Source organism: Schistocerca gregaria, chromosome 2, assembly GCF_023897955.1.
Source record: "Schistocerca gregaria isolate iqSchGreg1 chromosome 2, iqSchGreg1.2, whole genome shotgun sequence".
NCBI classification, from domain to species: domain Eukaryota; kingdom Metazoa; phylum Arthropoda; class Insecta; order Orthoptera; family Acrididae; genus Schistocerca; species Schistocerca gregaria.
The window spans coordinates 526,048,035-526,068,546 of NC_064921.1; the positions used below are offsets into that span (position 1 = coordinate 526,048,035).

Below are 20,512 nucleotides of genomic sequence, written 5' to 3' on the forward strand. Positions count from 1 at the left end.
GTTACCTTCAGTTCTAACAAAGAGAAAAACATGTATGGACTTACTCTAGTTAGACTAAACATAGGATGTACCAGAATCTGAAAAGAAAAGTTTAACATAATGCAGTTCAGTTACACATACCCCAAGGATATAGAATACTATGAAATCAATTTATAATAATATAATACCATTGCTAAATAAAAAATTTGTGAATGATAGTTCCGTTTTTTATTCCAATTACTTGTAATGAAAAATTGTAGCCTGTCACAGGTGTCTGACGTATGAAATGCTAATCAATAATATTGAACATATTCTATGAGTGAGTTTACAAACTGTTTTTATTTATCAGCTTTCGTTTTAAAGCTGAATACCTTTAAACATGTAATTTGTACTTGGTTTGCTCTGGTATAATGTCCTCCAATTACTAATTCATAGTAATGAAAGCTGCATAATTGCTGAATCAGTTATATGGGATATATGTGGACATGTTTTCACCATTTACCACCATTAGATTGAAAAGGTAGCATGTACCTGCAAACAGACAAAAATAATTATTTACCTTTATATATTTTTTGAAATGATGAAACATTCAAAGTAGCCCTTGCACAATGGATTTCTAAAGCTAATAAATTTATGACAGGCACTTTTTTTTTTTTTTTTTTTGACTCTTCAGTCTTCTGACGGACTCGATGTGTCCTGTCACGCATTCTCTCCTCTGCTAACCTTTTCATCTCAGAGTAACAATTTCAACCCACATCCTCAGTTATTTGCTGGATGTATCCTATCTCTGTCTTCCCCTACAGTTTTTGCCCTCTACAGCTCCCTCTAGTACCACAGAAGTAATTCCCTGATGTCTTAACAGATGTCCATTCACCTTGTCCCTTCTTCTGGTCAGTGTTTTCCATATGTTCGTTTCCTTGCAGATTCTGCACAGAACTTCCTCATTCTTTAATTTATTAGTCCTCCTAATTTTCAATATTCTTCTGGTGCACTGTATCTCAAAGGCTTCAATTCTCTTCTGTTACAGTTCTTCTTAAGTCTCTCGCTGTTCTCATTTCTGCTACTTCTCATTATTTTCATCTTTCTACAGCTTATTTTCAGTCCATATTCTGTACTCATTAGATGTTCATTTCATTCAATACACTCTTGAAACTTTCTTTTATTTTTGTCATTGCTTTTTCAGAGTATAGATTGAACAGACCCTTTTTAATCCAAGCATTCTGTTCTTGGTCTTCCCTTTTGTTTTTGAACATTAAGTCTCTCGCTGTTCTCATTTCTGCTACTTCTCATTATTTTCATCTTTCTACAGCTTACTTTCAGTCCATATTCTGTACTCATTAGATGTTCATTTCATTCAATACACTCTTGAAACTTTCTTTTATTTTTGTCATTGCTTTTTCAGAGTATAGATTGAACAGACCCTTTTTAATCCAAGCATTCTGTTCTTGGTCTTCCCTTTTGTTCTTGAACATATTGTATATTACCTGTTCTTCCCTATACCTTCCCCCTATTTTTCTCAGAATTTCGAACACCTTGCACCACTTCAGATTGCCAAAAGTTTTTTGCTGGTTGACAAATACAATGAACATGTCTTCATTTTCTTCATTCTTGCTTGCAATATCAACCACAATGTGAAAACTGCCACTCTGGTGCCTTTAACTGTTTGTCATCTAATTCCAATCCTCAATTTTCTTTTCATTTTTTCTGTATTATTATTGCTTACAATTTGAATGCATGAGCTGTTGAACTAATTGTGCTATAATTATTATTCCTAAACTCATTTCTCTGGAGGCTTACTGTGAATCTTGTACGATACAACAACTATTCAATTTTGTCTGATACAAAGCTTAGCAAAGAGTATTTTCACACAATAGAGTAATGCCTTTGCAATCCTTTACCTTTTCAGTCCAAAGTAAAAATTTATGAACATTTCTTCATTACCAATAATTTAATTCAGCATATTTGTCTCATTTCATTTCATTCCTTTCAGTGATTTGAATGTCCTTCACAAGTATTTGTCTAAATTTTGACTGGAGTCAGAGCCTGCAGACCACTTATATGTTATTTTATATGCATTACCTGCAACATTATTTATCTTTACTGGTATAACTCAATGGAGATTGCAAGTAGTGCACACTCAACTAATTTAAAATGTTTGTATCCACAAAAACTATTACTTTAAATGCTGCTCATACAAATAACTGCAAGATTTTCACTTCAAAAAATTGCTAGGAATACACTGTGGTTCATTCTGTGTGGCTTACACATTTGCAGTCAATTCAGTCCAAAATTGGTATAATTGTCACTGCATTTGCTAGCTCTTAATTTATAAACTCGTATAACAAACAAATTAATTTTAAAAAAACTTTTTCTTTATCATTTCTCAGTCTGGATTCAAGATGGACTATGCAATTGACACATTACTCATATTTTAGCAAATTCTATGCAGAAGTTTGAATTATGCATCAAAGGCCAGCATTCTCACTGATGAGTTTACACTATGTTGAAAGCGCCCAGGATGAAATTTTCATTCAGCAGCAGAATGTGCAATGATATGAAACTCCCTGGCAGATTAAAACTGTGTGCCAGACCCAGACTCGAACTCAGGACCTTTGACTTCTGTAGGCAAGTGTTCTACCAACTAAGCTACTCAGCCATGAATCATGACCCATCGTCACAGCTTTACTTCTGCCAGTATCTTGTCACCTACCTTCCTAACTTCACAGAAGTTATTCTGCGAGCATTGCAAGACTAGCACTCCTGGAAGAAAGGATATTGCAGAGATATGGAGAGTGCACTGATATGAAAACTCAAGACCATTGCCTTCTGTGGACCTTTGCTCTACCAATTGAGCTACCCAAACATGAGTTTGAGTCTCGGTGTGGCAAAATGTTTTAATCTGCCAGGAAGGTTCATATGTTTGGGCACAGAATTCGTCAAAGAACAGACTTTTAACAGATTAGTACCTAGTAAATGACTGATTTACCTCTCATTTACATAATAGACAGAGAAAATTAAGCACTTCTACAAGCTCTTTTTAATAGGGGAAACCATCTTTTCCTCACTATATAGTTCTATTAAGTTATGAGACAGAATTGATGGCTAATCCCTATATTCAGAATCACTGATAAGACACATATAAAAATAAAAGGGACATACTGTTTAGCTTTTGGAACAAATAGTTCCATTGTTGGAAACAAAGAGGGATATGTTGCAAATGACTAAAAAGGAGGGCAGGTCACCCAAGTCCCAGGATGAAAGAGATCCTCCTCAAGTTAGTATGAGAGTAGATAAAGTACTTTTACTTTCATATATACCTATCTGTGTACTGCATATTTCACCTCCTGAAGATAAGTACTGCTCAGTAATTCTGTCTCATAAACATAATTTACTGATTTTACTCTACAAAATTTTCCTTTTATGTAATTAACTGTATGGTTCTTCACATAGCAAACTATTTTCATCTGAAATCCTGATTTTCAAGATGAATGACAGAATAGAAAAAATAGAAATCTCAACATTTGTACATGAAATTAGAGAAAATAAATATTGCCATGCCGCAGCTACACAAAAACTAATAACGGTGGTATTCAAATTTTATCGGTTCTTATATCATTATTACCACTAATAACATCCATAATTTGGAGACAATAGTGCTATCAAATTTTTTTTATATTTCTGGAACACTGTGTAATATATGGAAGCAGAAATTACAACTTCTTGGTAAGCGAAACAATGCATAAAGTAAAATAATCAAGGATAAGTGCAAATATTTTAAAAATAATATATTGTTACCTTAGTCAGCTGTTTAAACAATATATCTTGTTAAGAACTGAAATTTCCATCATAATTATGTGTGACAGTAGTGATCTTTCTTTCTGGTGGGTCGATTATCAAGTATGCAAAATTCTGGATGTTGTCAGGATTGCATGGAAAATAAGCAATACCATTTTTGTCTCTTGCAACTACTCTGAATACTAAAGATGATATATATAACTTCTTGTTTGTACTGTCTTTATGTACCCTGAGAACAGAAAATATAAAAAAGTGTCCCACTGATTAGGACTTAAGCCAAAAATCCAAAAGTTAAAGTCTCAGATGTGATAAAATCTACAACATGAACACATTATCATAATCCAATACGACATGTTTTAAATTCTCATGTCTGCCGTTTAAATATGAATTTTGTAATTCATACTCATAGTACCTGTTTGGCTGGCTCTCCTGAATTACAGGTCTGTCTATTCTGAATCTCAATTTTTCTTTCTCTCTTTTCCTTTTTTACATACAGAGAGCAAATATTTATCAAACTAGAGTAAAGTAGTATTGAACTATTGAATAAAAAACATTCTGGCCTCTTCTAATCATTTATCTGATAGATAACAAATCTACTCACCAAGCAGCAGCAAAGGAGCAAACACATGAAAGTATTTAACTCTTACAAACTTTCAGAGCCTGTGGCTCCTTCTTCTGGCAGAAGAGTCGAAGGGGAAGGAAGAGTGATGAAGGAAATGGACTGCAGATGTTTAGCGAAAGGAGTACAGTTTAAAAAAGTCACCCAGAACCCTGGGTCAGGGGAGACTTTGAGAAGGAAAGACTGACCAGTTTTTCCTTCTCGTCCTGACCCAGGGTTCTGTGTGACTTTTCTAAACTGTACCCCTTCCCCTAAACCTCTCCAGTCCTATTTCCTTCACCACTCTTCCTTCCCCTTCAACTATTATGCCGGAAGAATGAGCCACAGGCTTCAAAAGCTTGTAAGAGCTAAATCCTTTTGTGTCTGTGTTCCCAGTTGGTGAGTAGATTTCTTATCTATCCATTTGTATTATCAATAAGTGATTATTTTTGTTGTTATATTCTAATTATCTGCCTCAACTGCTTTCACACTTGATAACATTATTACTTCTATTATACATACACTCTAAGAAAGCTCTCTCTGAATTTTATGGTGTGAGTAGTTGATAAAAATCATTTGATGTTGTTCCCTATTGAGTCTTTTCCAGTCATTAGCAATTTTAGCTATCAGTCAGCACTGATTTAATGGGTCTAATATGTCAGTGAATAAGATTATTTTTAGTTCAGTTACATATAATATTTCAGCTATCATTCACTCCATATGTTATTTATACTTTCATGGACAGAGACTAGCTAAGGAAATTGTTGTCTGATAACTGGCAGTGTCCAGAAGTCAGTCAACACTAATCTTTGTCATTTGGTTTCTAACAATACAGCTAGACCCCATTCAGAGACCTCGTGAGTAGTCTTATTGGGTGTGGATACAGCAGTTATTATTTCAGATGCTGATTAATTTCAGTGAACAGATGAAGCTGTAGCCACAGAGACCTTTATCACATGCAAAATAATTATCCTTACCCTTCCCAATCAACTTGCACAACCATTTGCTATCCCAAAAATGTAATCTTCCGCTTCAACATACTAAATGAGTTATAAAAACATAAAAAGTCTTTTATCAAATTACTTCGCAGAATGTATATTGCAGAATGATAGATAGAACTGAGCATGGCACTAAAATGTTTGCAGAAGCAGAATGAACATCAAAAGTTAGTTTGATACTTGAAAATACTGTGAAGATCTGTGTCCTGATGCACTTAGCTATTTTATACATATTTTGTATTCTAACTGCTGACAATAAACTGAATGGCCACAAGAAACTTCAATGCACACACTTTCATATGATCAATATTTATGGAGTCTTTTTTGCAATATTAATGCTATACACTGTGGTTTCTATAATCATTAATTTCCATGATGGGTCTATTTAGCATATGAAGGATGATTATACTATAACATAACATATTGTTACTGTATTACAAAATGATCTAAAAATTTAGTAAATTGGAAAATGAATTTGAACTAAAAGTATTTGGGAAAAGGGATTTCTTTATCTTAACAAGATCGAAGGGAATGGGAAAAAAGAAGAATTTGTTAAATATTAGACAAGAACATGACTGAAAAAAGTCTGCATATAAAAAGCTTATAAATCTAGAGAAGCAAAGCAACAATACATCACACGGTCAAAAAGTAACTGCAATTGGTGAATTTGTATTTATTTTTTATCCAATTATCTTTAGGAAATTATATGTCGAAGCAATAGTAAGTTTGCAACTGATCACTATTATCACAATGAGATATATCTCTCTCTTAGGGTTAACTAATGAAAGCAGACTAAGCAGCACGGAATTTTAAATAATGACTTTGGTAGAGTATTTACAGAAAGAGTTTTGGCGAGATTTGCAAAATAATCACTGAAAACAAAAAACCTAACATTTTGTAGAAATACTCCTGCATGGCTGACCTTGTGTTCAGTCTTCCATAAAAAAAACATGTATAAATGTAAATGTAAGTAATACGAATGCAGTTTGAAATATAATGAAACATATTAATAGCCTATAACCATTTACAAGACTCATACAAAACTTCTATATTTCATGGGTAACACTCTGCTTACTGACACTGTTTACTTTCTCAGATTTCACAGAAGAATTTGAGGTGACGTTCGGTTCAGTTACACCAAACAACACATTATCATCAGCAGTTCATTTATTCACCTCTTTACACAAGCAAGGCATACAAAGAACTAACTATGGTGGAAGAGAGCAAAGATAATCTTAGCTTAGCGCCCAAAGATGATGCTTGGAGTCTAGAGAAAAACGTATAGCAATGCTGGTGTCGATCTCATCGGTGCCACATAGCCCGCTCCCCCCCTCCGCCCGCAGTATGGAGTACTCTTGAGAGGCCAAGGGGGGTTACCAAGGTGTTGGCAGGGTGGTCTGCAGGAGCCAGACCACGGTCAGCTTGACAGCATCGTCGGGGAGCTGTGTGGGTAGATGATGTGCAGGAAGTTTCGGCCATCGAACCTGGAAGTTGTTGACAGGGCCGGGCATCGTACTGGGCGTGGTGGTCATGCGGCAACAGGTGGGCCGGCGGTTTGTGAGTGGAACGGAGTGACGACGACGATGTCTCTGGTGGTCATAGCGAACACACAAAGCTTGTCCAGGTCGACATCGGGTGAGAGGGGAGGAGCTTGTGTCATGAGTACCGGATGAAGGGAACGAACAGTGTATCATCACGTAGTATTATAGAGATGTCGTGGGTAATGTCCGGGGGAGCAAGCACAAACATCTCGTGCGAGGGCACTTTCAAGATGGGGGGGGCGTGAGAAACCTCAACATTGTGAGGCAGGTGATGGGGGAGAGGTCAAAGGGCCCAGCAAAGGGCCCGGTGGCAAGGGCGTGATCATAGGTAAGCTCAACATGGGGTGCATGGGGTCACTCGATGGAGTGCATGAGACCAGAGTACGGGGTGAGGTCGGAGGAGAGCTCGACAATTGGAGCTGGAAGTCACTCGATTGAGTGTGTAAGTCCGACCTGGAGGGAGTGGTCGGAGCGTCGTGAGCCACGATAGTGAATGGCATGGTCGTGACCTGAAGGGGGTAGAAGGCTTGAAATGAGCAGCTTAGGTCTGTTGATAGAGACTGTGACAGCTGAATCTTTCATCTGGATGTCATAGGTGTTGGCTGATCACCGGAGAACTCAGTACAGGTCAGTATAAGGAGGTTGGAGGGGAGCACGCACAGTGTCATCTTGGAGCATGACGTACTAGCAATTGTCCAAAGATTTCGGGACGTGAACCTTAGGGTGGGAATGGCTGGTGGGTGGCGTGATGTGGAGGTTGATGAAGTGGCATCTGACGTGGTCCACGAAGGAAGGTAAGTCAGACTGAGAGAGAGAAGCAGAAGGGTTCACAAGTTTGCCACAGAGTAATGTTCTGGCCGTATACAAACTCAGCTATTGTGCCTTTGAGGTCTTCCTTATATATCACACGAATGCCGAGTAGCACAAGGGGAAGGGCCTCTGTCCAAAGAGAGTCGTGGCATCAAAGGGTCACCTTGAAAGTGCGATGCCAGCGCTCAGCTAGCCCATTACTTTGGGGGGTGATATGTTGTTGTATGGATGTGCCGGATGCCACAAATGTTACAAATCTCATTGAACAGGGCCGACTCAAATTGTCTGCCCTGGTCAGTCATGATGATAGCTGGTCATCTGAAAAGCGATACCCATGACTCGACGATAGCTCGTTCAACAGTTTCTGCCATAATATTGGGGAGGGGGACAGCCTCGACCCAGCGAATTGTTGGGTCGATACACAAGAGAACATAACGAGAGCCGTTAGAGGAGGGTAGAGGGCCGACAATGTCAATATGAATGTGCTGGAAATGCCCAAGAGAGATCAAAAAGTCGCCGAGGGCAGGGTGATGTGTGCCTCTGTACTTTGCATCATAGGCACGTGATGCAGGAGCATGCCCATTGCTGGCAATCCTTGTTGACACTTCTCCACACAAAGCACTCTGCTACAAGGCGTGCGGATGCACAAACACCAGGGTGGGCTAAATTATGCAATGCATTGAAGACAGCCCTTTATGTGTCTGACATTGGTGGTGAACTGAGATATGAAGTCCATGTATCTGAAGTGGCGAGGAGGTGGGTCCGCTGGCGGGTTTGTAATGGCTGGCTGCAGCCAGGGGTTTGTGGTCTGTTAAAACATAGAAAGGGCGTCCCTCAACATCAGTCTTAAAATGCTTGATCGCTTCATAGACCACGAGCAACTCCCTGTCAAACGCGGAATATTTCCATTGTGCATTGGTGAGTTTGTGCGAGAAGAACTGCAGAGGCGAAGTCTGCCCGTCGATAGTCTGGATAAGGACAGCGCCGATGGCAGTATTGCTCACGTCTGTGGTGATGAAAAGCTGAGCATTGGGATGAGGATGCGCGATGGTGCAGGACTCAGCAAGAAGATTCTTGAGGGCAGTAAAAGAGTCAGTCATAGCAGGGGTCCATGGAACAGGCCAAGATCCAGAAGTGTGGGTGCCTGCCAAGGCATCCGTCAGTGGAGCCTGAATCTCCACAGCCCTAGGTAGATGTCAGCGTTAATAATTAACCGTCCCCAGAAAGTGCCGTAGCTCTTTGAATGACACAGGTCTGGGTAGGTTTAGTATTGTTTGTACTTTCTCAGGGGGCGGTGAAATGCTGTCAGCAGAGACCTGAAAACCAAGAAAAGTGACAGCGGGTTGATGTAGCTGCAGTTTGTCCTGGTAGGTCTCAATGCCTGCTGCCATCACAGTTTGCACACATCGAATGTTGTCCTTGACAGAGGAGCTGAACACAAGAATGTCATCAAGATATGCAATGCAGGATTTTAGGTCGAATAGCACTTCGTTGATGAAGTGTTGCCAGGTCTGGGTTGCGTTTTTCAGACCGAAGAGCATGAATCGAAACTGAAATAACCTGATTGGGGTGGTGATTGCTGTCTTCTTGATGTCTTCAGGTGCCATGGGGATCTGGTGGTAGGCCCATTTGCAATCAATGACAGAGAACGTGGTTGCACCTGCTAGGGAACTGGTAAAGTCGGCAATGTTGGGTATGAGTTAAGTGTCCATAATTGTTCGTGTGTTTAGTCAACGGTAGTCACCGCACATGTGCCAAGACCCAACTTTCTTGGGTGTCATATGAATGGGCATAGACCAGCTACTGGCAGAGGGTTCAATGACGCCAGAGTTTAGAAGTTCAGAAATCTGCTTTTTAAGGTCAGAGAGGTGCTCGGGACAAAGTCAACATAGTTTACTGGAGATCGGGGGACCTGGAGTGAAGCGAAGTTCGTGAACCGTGCCGTTGATGATGCCAGAAATGTTGCCGGTGGCGCGGGAGGCGGTTTGTTTACAATGTGTGGCGGCCAGGGCAGGCGAGGCTTGGTCGTGGTGTTCGGAGCCACTCGGCAGATGCGACAGGAGCCGAGGCAGCAAAGTGTCCCAGTAGTTAACGCAACAAGATGGCCACTGGCCTGAAGCAGTGGCACCTAGGTCAGGTCAGCTCAGTAGAGCTTGTGAGCTGTTAGTGAGTCCTTTGTCCGAGGGCACGGCCTGTGGCAGCACGGCAGCGGGCAAAGTGCCAGGTGCGAGTGCACTGTTTGTGTTGTCAGTGGCGGTCGCATAGTGGCACGTAGGGGCTGAAGTTGCATAGTTTGAGGTGCTGGCTGCGAGGGGATAGGTAGGAGCTGTCAGTTTGGGAATACGTGACGCTCATCATGCATGCACACTCGTGTCTGGTCGAGAGTAAAATTCTGCCATGTTAGGAGGGTGTGGTCCTGTGGAACTGTCAGTACACTTTATGACAGACTTGATAGCACAGCTGTGAGGAGTAGTGGGAGGTAAGCACATGGAGGCTCGATTGCTGGGATGACAAGCAGATTTGGCGCACTTACTGACCTTGCTTTATCCTTTGCTGCATTGGAGGGCTGGAGCTGAGTTTCGTGGAGCCGGAGGGAGAGTTCAAAGTTTACCTTGTGTAGGCGAGTGACGTTTTCAAGCTCAACAAGGCACTTGTGCGATGTTTCTTGTAACATCGTTGACAGAGACGAGCATGTACGGGTGAGGTGAACCTGGACCGATGTGTCAAGGGGGAGTTGCTCGACGAAGCACAGGGGAAGTGAGTCTTGGCGGGTGATGAAACACGGTGTTTCGCACTAGGTCCGGTGAAAGTTTGTAGTGTCGCAAGAAGTCAGTGCCTGGTATAGGTTCCTCGATATCGCACACTCGAGTTTGCAGTTTGCGGAGAGTGAGATGACGTGGGAGATTGAACCCGAGCATTACAGTTTAGTTGAATTCACGGATTGCAGTAGAGTATGATAGGGGTGGATGTTCAACAACACTAAGGACTTAGGCAGCAGCGAAACATCGGCGCCTGTGTCCACTAGGAAAAAGTATCCTGACGAAAAGTCTTTAATATAAAGTCATCCATAATTATCCGGTTGTTCCTGGACAGAATGGAGCACCGGGGGGTGCCTGTCATGTTGTACACAGGAGGTGGCAACTGGACCTACCTGCGAATGGCATTTGGGAAGCAGCAGGGTGGTCTGCAATTCTGTGCTGCCTCACCAAAACGTGTATGGAATTAACAGTATGGGTAGTGCGGTCGCACTTCCTGTGGAAAGTTTGTTGCCAGAGGTGGAGGCTGAGGTTCAGTGGCCGCAGCAGGTTCAATTGGAGGAGGGGGCATGACTGTGGGCAGAGCTGGTTACGTCCCAGCTGCTTGTTTACTGCTACAGTCGGTACAGTGCGGCCCCGGCCGCGTCCAGCAGCGGGACGAAGAGCCTGAACCTGAGACTTGTCAGGTAGGCAGTGGCTGGGGAAATAGAGCAGTGATGCATCATGTAGTTTGTCAGCAATTGTAATTCATTGCTCGAGAGGTTTGGGAGACCTCTGAGCCAGAGCAAAGCGGATGTGAGAAGATAGTTTATCTGACCAGATGGTGAGGAGAACTGTGTCAGAAATTAGATTGTCGCTGACCAGAGCACGTAGCCGTCTCCAGAGTTGGGAAGGTTTGTCATTGCCTAGTTACTCGACATGGAGCACTTGCCGTGTTGCTGTCTCAGTTGAGCGTGCAAGTCGACACAGAACTGTCTTTTTTGCTATAGTGTACCGGGTAGCTGAGTCCGGGACATCGACAGGGTCAACAATCAAGTTCTCCTGGTTGTGCAGGTGTGTGATAAGGCACAGAAGTCTGGTTGACTCATCGAATTTGTAATGGTCGAATACCTTCATCCACAATTTTGAACCAGGTTGTTGCCCTGTCGCGATTAAATGGCGGCAGTGTCAGTAAGCGTTGTAGAATGTTTGGAAGAACAGGTTGAGTTGAATTCGTCAGGGCACTGCCTGACATGAGCTGTCGGGGCACTGCCTGACGTGAGCTATTGCTGCTGCAGTATTCCAGGAGAGTGTGCCTGCAGGGGATGTGGCAACGAGGACTGGTCGGGTGGCAGCGTGAAGGTGACGTGTTGTGGTTGAGTGCGATTCGTCACGATGCAGGTGAGGCACCATAATGGGTCGATTGCGGTTGCAAAAGCTCAACACATTGCAGGTGTGTTTGGATTGATGCGTCGCGGAAGACCGACGCAGATGAGGCACAGAGATGTGCCGAGAACGGTGGTGGAAGTTCGACTGGAGCCGGCGCAGGGTCAGCAGGTGAGGAACAGTTCAAAGTTTGAAAATGCGTGCTAGTCAGTGGAAAGCTCGATTAATGATCAGAGCTGGAGCCACCTGTGTTGCAGGGAGACTGTGGAGGTGTGGGCTGTCCAGAAGCACAGTCGGAAAATTACATCGAACGTCGGATGGAATGTGTGAATGTTCACTGTTCATAGTCACTCCACTCAAAACGGTGTGTGGAAGAGGTGAATGTCATGGCACAAAACACTGAGGCATAGCAGTAGGACGGAGATGGAGGTCAGGCACAGATAACAAGCTATTGTTCCTGTTGCAGGCTGAGGTATCGAACCAAGACAGGTGCGGTCGTGGTCAGATGCTGAGGAGGTTGACCTGTGAACAAAGCAGTTCCGGCCATGTGGCAGGAATCCACGTGATACTGCATGGACTGCGGTGTGGCAAATCGTTGTCCTGGCGGTGGTAGGTTGTCCAACAAAGCATTTGCAGAAATCGGCATTAGTCCCGCAAAGCACGGAGATCCGTAAGAGGTAACTGCACCGTCGATGAGGGAGGGCACATGTAGTGGGAATAAAGGCATCTGTTAGCCAGAGTCATGCACACTCCTAACCTCAATTATTGTTGCAGGCTTGAAAACGTCCACTGAAATTGGCTTAGTCATCGAGTGAGAGGCATCGTTTTGCAATCCTGGTGGGTGTACATCGCCCGCAACACGATGCATGTCAATCACAAAATCTGGCATTAGGCGTTGGGCCAAAGTCATTGTTCAAATGTTGTGTTGATGTAATGCACATGAAAATAACCAACGCGGAGTCCACGGAAACAGTAAAACGGCAAAAACAGGAAGACATTACAACTCGGGGTCACCAGTGAGGTGAATGTTCAGGTCAGTTACAACAAACAACACCTTATTAACACTAGTTCATTTATTCACCTCTTTACACAAGCAAGGCATACAAAAAAAACGAACTATGGAAGAGAGCAAAGATAATCTTAGCTTAGCGTTCAAAGACGATGCTTGGAGTCTAGAGAAAAACGTATATCGATGCCGGTGTCGACCTCATCGGTGCTACACATTCATGCATACAATGATTGAAGGACCCATGGGATAATGGTTTTTATGAAAAATTGCTTAGCCATTCCCTTAGCATTGTTTCCACATACTGGCAGACAGAAAAATCGAGCTAAGGTGTCTGATCTGTGTAGACGGCTCAGAATGTAGAATATTGTCCCAAAACATCTGGATCCAATTTCCATTATGTCACTGAATATATTCCTGCCATGAAGCTTCACAGTGAGCCATTATTAAACATTAAACAAAATCATCAGTATAAAAGAGTTTCTTGACATTAATGATGAGACAGCAAAAAAGAAGATTAATATGACTGCTGAGAAAAAGAAAAGAAAGTTTTTATAATACTGACTAAATGCCTAAACATCAAGACTAAACCTAGACATAAATGTATATTACTCAGGTAGATTCATTTATTAAGCCATCTACATAATACTCTGCAAGCCACTGTATGGTGCATGAAAGAAGGTATCTTGTACCAGTAGCATTACTAATCATTTCCTTTCCTACTCCAGCATATGAGCTAAATTTTTCTTATCATGTTCACAAAACATACTTTGGTGGCAGTAGAATTGTTTTGCAGTCAGCCTCAAATGCTGGTTCTATAAAGTTTGTCAATAGTGTTTCATGAAAAGAATGTCATCTTCCTTCCAGGGATTCCTAGTTATGATCACAAAGCATCTCCGTAATACTTGTGTGTTGCTCAAACCTATCAGTAACAAGTCTAGCAACATACCTCTGAATTGTACGCATACAACCTCTGAATGTTTTCATTTAATTTAATTTGATTGGGTTCCCAAACATTCGAGCAGTACTCAAGAATGGGTCACACCAGTGTTCCATATGTGGTCATCTTTGTAAATGAACCGCACTTTCCTAAAATTCTCCCTATAAACCACAGTAGACCATTTACCTTCCTTATTATCATCTTTGCATGTTCATTTCATTTCCTATTGCTTTGCAATGTTACACTTGGACATTTAACCAACATGATTGTGTCAAGCAGCACACTACTAATGCTCTGTTCTAACATTACAGGATTGTTTTTCCTACTTATCTGCATTAACTTACATTTCTCTACATTTAGAACTAGCTGCCATTCACGATACCAACAAGAAATTTTGTGTAAGCCACACAAAAAAACAAAAATGCCATCCTCTATAGTCTATACCACACAATTATTAACAGTAGCTGCAGATTGCTGCTCACCCTGTCTGTCAGATTGTTTATATATTTAAAGAACAAAAATGGTTCTATCACACTTCCCAGAGGTACTCCTGATGATACCCTTGTCTCTGGTGAACATTTGCCCTTGAGGACAACAACTGGGTTCTACTACTTAAGAAGTCTTCAAGCCTTTCACATCTCTGGAAACCAAATACATATGCTCAGAGCTTCACCAACAGCCTGCAGGATGCATCTTGTCAAATGCTTTCCAGAAATCTGAGAATATGAAATATGTCTATAGCCTTCATCCAGGGTTCATAGAATACCACGTGAGAAAAAGGGCAAGCTAAGTTTTGTATGTGCAATGCTTTCTAAAACTGTATCGATTTGTGGACAGAAGATTTTCCATCTCAAGAAAATTTATTATATTTGAACTTAAAATATGTTCAAGGAGTCTGCAGCAAACCCATGTTAAGGATATTTATCTGTAATTTTGTGGGTCCTTTCTTTTCCCCCTTCTTATTTCCAGTCACTTGATAGTTTGTACTGGGAAAGAGAGTCATTATAAATGCAAGCAAGTAAGGGTCCAAAACTGTAGAATGCTCTCTGGACCCACAACTACTGAATGTATTAAATCTCTTCCTCACAGAAAAATAACTCTTCTGGCTACACAGAAATTGCTAGCAAACAAACTGAAATTATTTTGCAGTTGATAGTCTGCCACAGTTCCTCAGTTTTAGATCAACTTATCAATTTCTCAAAGTGTATTTCCCAAAAAACAGTATTAAAAATTGGCAATATTCATTTATAAAAGTGAAAGTAAGAGACTAACCTCAGTAATAGATGCTTATAATTTCTTTCAGTGTTACAATCCTCTTTGGGTTTGTAGCATGTGACTGGATGTGGGCTCATTTTTAGACAATAATTCTAAAGAGAAAATTGTGCTCCGTATCACTTAAGTTATTTCAACAAAGCAAAACAACAAGAAATATTCAGTGTCTGTAGCCATGATCATATTCTGGCATAATTACAGCAGCTTCTTTCATTGAGTGGTATCTTCCAATTTTAAGCATATTTCCTTCAATAGATGCAATTAGTTAATTATTACCAGAATCAAATATACACAGAGTAGTCATGAACAGCTGATTAAAAGTAAAAATAAACTGAGAAATTCCACCACAGTGCCTTAAATTTTTGTTTTTAAAAATAGCACAGCAGTTAATTAATACCCATCATAACAAGCAAGCAAACAGTAAAAAAAGTTAGAACAGATTCAGAATGTAATACAAGGACATTATAGTCTACACTGCAACATCTAGGCAACAGATGAAAATTATGATAGGATTACTAAATAAATGGTGCTGATATATCAAATATTAACATCAAAACTTATATAAACCAGAGATGTAAAGAATTTAATACATGATAAAATTAACTTCAGACAAAACCTCAAATCATACCCGCTGACCATCTCATTCTACTCCACAGAATAAGTTCTGAGTATGTAATAATATAATATGCTTGAGAGACTGAACATGCATAACTATAAATCATTGTATGTAAAAAAATGTGGCTCAAATGATCCAATAAGTGTGCAAATAACTAAATGATGGACATCTATTTCAGAACTGCTGACAAACATTTTTTCTGATGTATCTTGATTTTAGCAAATCACAAGTTAAGCAGTTATGGTTTTATGCACATGGCTGGCATGTAGATCCAGTCATTCCTCTATGACTGTATGTGGCTTAAAAGAAAAATTTAATCACACACTAACACATAGCAGTTTTAGTTTTTACAGTATATTACAAAAACATGAGGTATAGACACCATCAAGAGACAGTTTTGCAGTTTGCCCTATTCCTGTCATTGTGAATGACAGCAGAAAAAAATCATAAGTGGAACTTCAGTACTGTTTGTGGATGAAACAAATATTTTAATGACAACCTATTATATTTCTGCTGGTACTGCAGCAGTGATAATTCAAAGATGAATCCGATGATTTGAGATGATGAAAACTGTGGAGAAATAATGGTGTACCACTCAGTTATACCAAATATTTACACGTCAGCATCTACTTTTGTTATTGACAAGAAAACTATCCTACCTGTGAGTTTTTCTGTATACAGGTGCAAGAAGACTTGAATATACTTAATCTGTTGTGTGACACAACAGCTCATCAGTGCTAACAATGTACAATAGTAGCACATAGTCATTACTGATCCACAGAATTGTTCTTTGAGGGACAACAGACTATTTACAATAGAGAAAATATTGTCAAGAGTTACAAACCAAATTAAATATGGAGAAAATGAAACAAATATTCAAAATTCTAAAATACAGTCTGTCCAGTGTTTGTATATGGTCGTAATGGTAGTCTTTACTCAAGGCAGCACATTAAAATTAAAGTAAGAAACAAATTAAAACATTATTTTTATTTTCACTCATAAAAGAACCTTAATCTACACGTGAACACAGTAAGTCCAAATATATGCAGTGCAGGATAATATCATACTGGGATTCCATGATATGCAGAAGTGCCAAAATAATTCTGATAACAATCTCAAAACTGAGGAGATAGGGCATGAAAGAGAGAGAGACAAATATGGAGAAACAAGACACAAAAGGGTTGGAAAATTTTAGGAAAACAGGCAAAGGCAAGGCAATGCAAAGTGGTTGTCTGATGAGTAATTAGCAAAGGATAACAACAGAAGGATTTTGTAGCCCAATCTGACATGTAAATGGAAGGTATGGATGTATTGGTATGTGGAAGACTGCCCATCTTCAGTGAGGGAAAGCTACCAACATCATAGGATGATCAGCAGTTAACTCATCCTCAGTTGCTATTATTCAGCTTTTCCTCTAGAAGTAAGCTGAAACTATTACTGCTGTTTATCTGAACTTGTGTTGCATAGTGTTTCAGCTGATGAATGTGTGGTTTCTAATGCTGTAAGACTAAGTAGAACTTTGTTTAATAATTATATCTGCAATACATATGTGTAACAATGTAGTAGTGCTTGCACTTGCACCTTTTTTTATCAGAGAGTTCTATTTATATTAATTGCCATCGTGTATGATTATTAGTTACATGCACCAACAGACAATTTCATTTTGTTGTTACAGAAAGTTTGTTTGCATTTGTTACATCTCATAAAGCAAAATGGCAGCAGTCACAAAAGTGTTCAGAATGAGCTTGGAGAGCAATAATGTGAAGCACACATGGTCAAACATTGAGAGTGAACCTAACTGGCAATCAGAGAGTCTGAAAATGTGGTCAGGGTACACATAGAAATAGGAGAGTGTGACAGCATAAAATATTCACATGTAATATTTACAAGCATAGGCCAAAGTACACAAGAATCCAGTCTAGAGCAAACATGCAACTGAAATCAGAGCCCACTGAATCACACCAGGAAAGTTGAATTCCACCTGGTGACCATTGTTAGAGACAAGGATGCACAGTGCACCCTCGAGAGAGTAAATGGTAGCTAAGATACGATTTTTAGTATGCAATGTCATCAACAGTGCAGTAGCTACCAGAAAGATTGCGGGAGGCGCACATAAGCACGGCGCATCACGGACAGTAGTTGCCGCAAGTCCCGTCCACCAGAGCGCACGTGAGATTTCGGCTGCACCCTCTGCCGGCAGAACAACAACTACTCTGGCAGCATGAGCTGTGCCCAGGCAGTTTTACATTGGGCATGCCTAGCAGACAGTTCCCGGTCTACACTATGTGAAGTGTGACGGAAAATGTGAATCGTGTTAATACAGATAGTAACTGAGAAAAATTTGGGAAATTATACAAGACATCTACCACTGACAGCCACATGGCCCGCAAGAAGACACAAATTCACTGATTCCCATGGATGCTCTGGTAGGGACCATGAAAAAATGTTTGGTAGCAGAACTAATTACTGGCAATAGACACATCAGCAGGCAAGTGTTTTAATTTGGGACATTCCCCAACAGGACACGTGTAACATTTGTTTGGATGTATTGTCGCAGAGAAGACAGAATAACAGCATAGCAATTTTGATCTTCTATAGTTAGCATGAGGTCCCATTCTACAACACTTTATTGTGAACTTATAAATCCAGAGTGCAACTTACCACATCAAAAGAAATTCACTGAAGGTATTCTGAAGGTTCTGCTCCACTGCAAGACAGATTACCTGCTGTTTGTTGAAGTCAATGATGGAATGCACCAATAACCAAGACAAAGTGTCTGTGTGTGTTCACATATTGGGAAGTGTGCCAGTACTGAATGACATAAGGATAAGTGTGTCAGTACTGAATGACATTAGAATAAGTACTGAAAAACAAGACTCAGTGCTATAAATGCTGTGCCTTCCTGTCTGGAAGTTTGGACCAGGGACAAAACATGGAGATGAGTAGCTTATACACAAAGAAGTGCAACTTCTTAATATTACCAGGAACTGGGAATTTGTTAGTAGCTGCTGCTACATGTTCAATTGTAACCATATCATCCGTATTTAAGACATACCCTAAATACTGCACTTTAGAAGAAAAAAATCATTCCTCTAGCTTGTATGACAGCCTGTTGTCTAACAGTTGCTGGAAAACTATCTGCAAATTTTTCAAATGTCATTGTCATATGGAGCTAGTAATTCAAATGTCATCCAAATAACTGATGCAGCACGTAAGTTGCTCGAAGAAGGTGATGGTTTACTTCTGGAGCTGATGCTACCACAAACAGCAAATTGTTAAGCTGTTATGTTCTTAAAGGACATTTGACACTAAAATTTGCCAAGACTAAGCTGTTATGTTCTAAAATGACATTTAACACTAAAATTTGTCAAGACTTAGTGTCCAATGGCAACTGAATGTATGCATCACTTAGGTCAATTTTGGATAAATACTGACAACTGGCCAACTTAGCCAACAACTCCTTGGGATGCAGTGTTGGATAAACATCTATTTCACTTTTGGGGGTGACTGTGTACTTAAAAGTGCTGCAAAGTCAAACGTAGCCACTGGGTTCCAGTATTCTGACCACAGGGGAGGCCCACTGGCTTCATAAAACTAATAGCACCAACTGAAAATTCTATCTCTTGAGTTCTGTCTTCATTTTGACTCACATAAGAAATGATATGAGTAGGGCTAAAAAGGATTTAGAAACTGCTGATGAGTTCAATATAATGTGGAACTCATAACTGGTGGCTCTACCCAGATCCTTACCAAAGGTTGATTGAATGACTGAAGCAATGCCTCGAAGTTCTTAAGTACCATAGTACTATCTGTGAGACAAGGTTAACATTGTTGACTACTTGAAATCCAAAAATAGAGAAAGCAGCAAGGCTGCAATTATTTTCTGCCACCCAATTGCAAATTTACAGTGAAATGTCTAAGCTGGCATTCAATGATTTTGTATTTGACTGTGACTAGTGGTTGTCCCTGCAAGGGAATGGTGATGGGAGTGTTGTAAAAAGTGGACAGGGGAAGGGCATCTCCCAGCCAATGATTTATTTTATTTATTTATTTATTTATTCATTCATTCATAGACAATTTTCTGTGTGTGGGTGACATTATTACACACAAACATCATTCATAATAGAAGGACATAAGACAATGAAAAATAGGGTATACATAAGGAATTCATAATACAAATACATGTATACATAATTTATCACTGCATTACATAATGCCTCCCCCCATGAACCATGGACCTTGCCGTTGGTGGGGAGGCTTGCGTGCCTCAGCGATACAGATGGCCGTAGGTGCAACCACAACGGAGGGGTATCTGTTGAGAGGCCAGACAAATGTGTGGTTCCTGAAGAGGGGCAGCAGCCTTTTCAGTAGTTGCAGGGGCAACAGTCTGGATGATTGACTGATCTGGCCTTGCAACATTAACCAAAACGGCCTTGCTGTGCTGGTACTGCGAACGGCTGAAAGCAAGGGGAAACTACAGCCGTAATTTTTCCCGAGGACATGCAGCTTTACTGTATGATTAAATGATGATGGCATCCTCTTGGGTAAAATATTCCGGAGGTAAAATAGTCCCCCATTCGGATCTCCGGGCGGGGACTACTCAGGAGGATGTCGTTATCAGGAGAAAGAAAACTGGCGTTCTACGGATCGGAGCGTGGAATGTCAGATCCCTTAATCGGGCAGGTAGGTTAGAAAATTTAAAAAGGGAAATGGATAGGTTAAAGTTAGATATAGTGGGAATTAGTGAAGTTCGGTGGCAGGAGGAACAAGACTTCTGGTCAGGTGACTACAGGGTTATAAACACAAAATCAAATAAGGGTAATGCAGGAGTAGGTT

At 40.5% G+C, this 20,512-nt stretch overlaps 1 protein-coding gene across 2 annotated transcripts in view; it reads right to left on the reverse strand.

Annotated features, from left to right (window-relative positions):
• Positions 1-299: 299 nt before the first annotated feature.
• Positions 300-20,512, reverse strand: part of LOC126330342 (cilia- and flagella-associated protein 300-like) — a 139,965-nt gene continuing 119,752 nt past the window's right edge. For both annotated transcript variants that reach the window (XM_049996350.1, XM_049996349.1), the window contains 2 exons: positions 3,775-4,003; positions 300-510 (listed from right to left, as the gene is read on the reverse strand). In XM_049996350.1, coding sequence (XP_049852307.1) covers positions 3,805-4,003 — 199 coding nt within the window. In that variant the 3' untranslated portion in view covers positions 300-510; positions 3,775-3,804. The remainder of the gene's footprint in view (positions 511-3,774; positions 4,004-20,512) is intronic.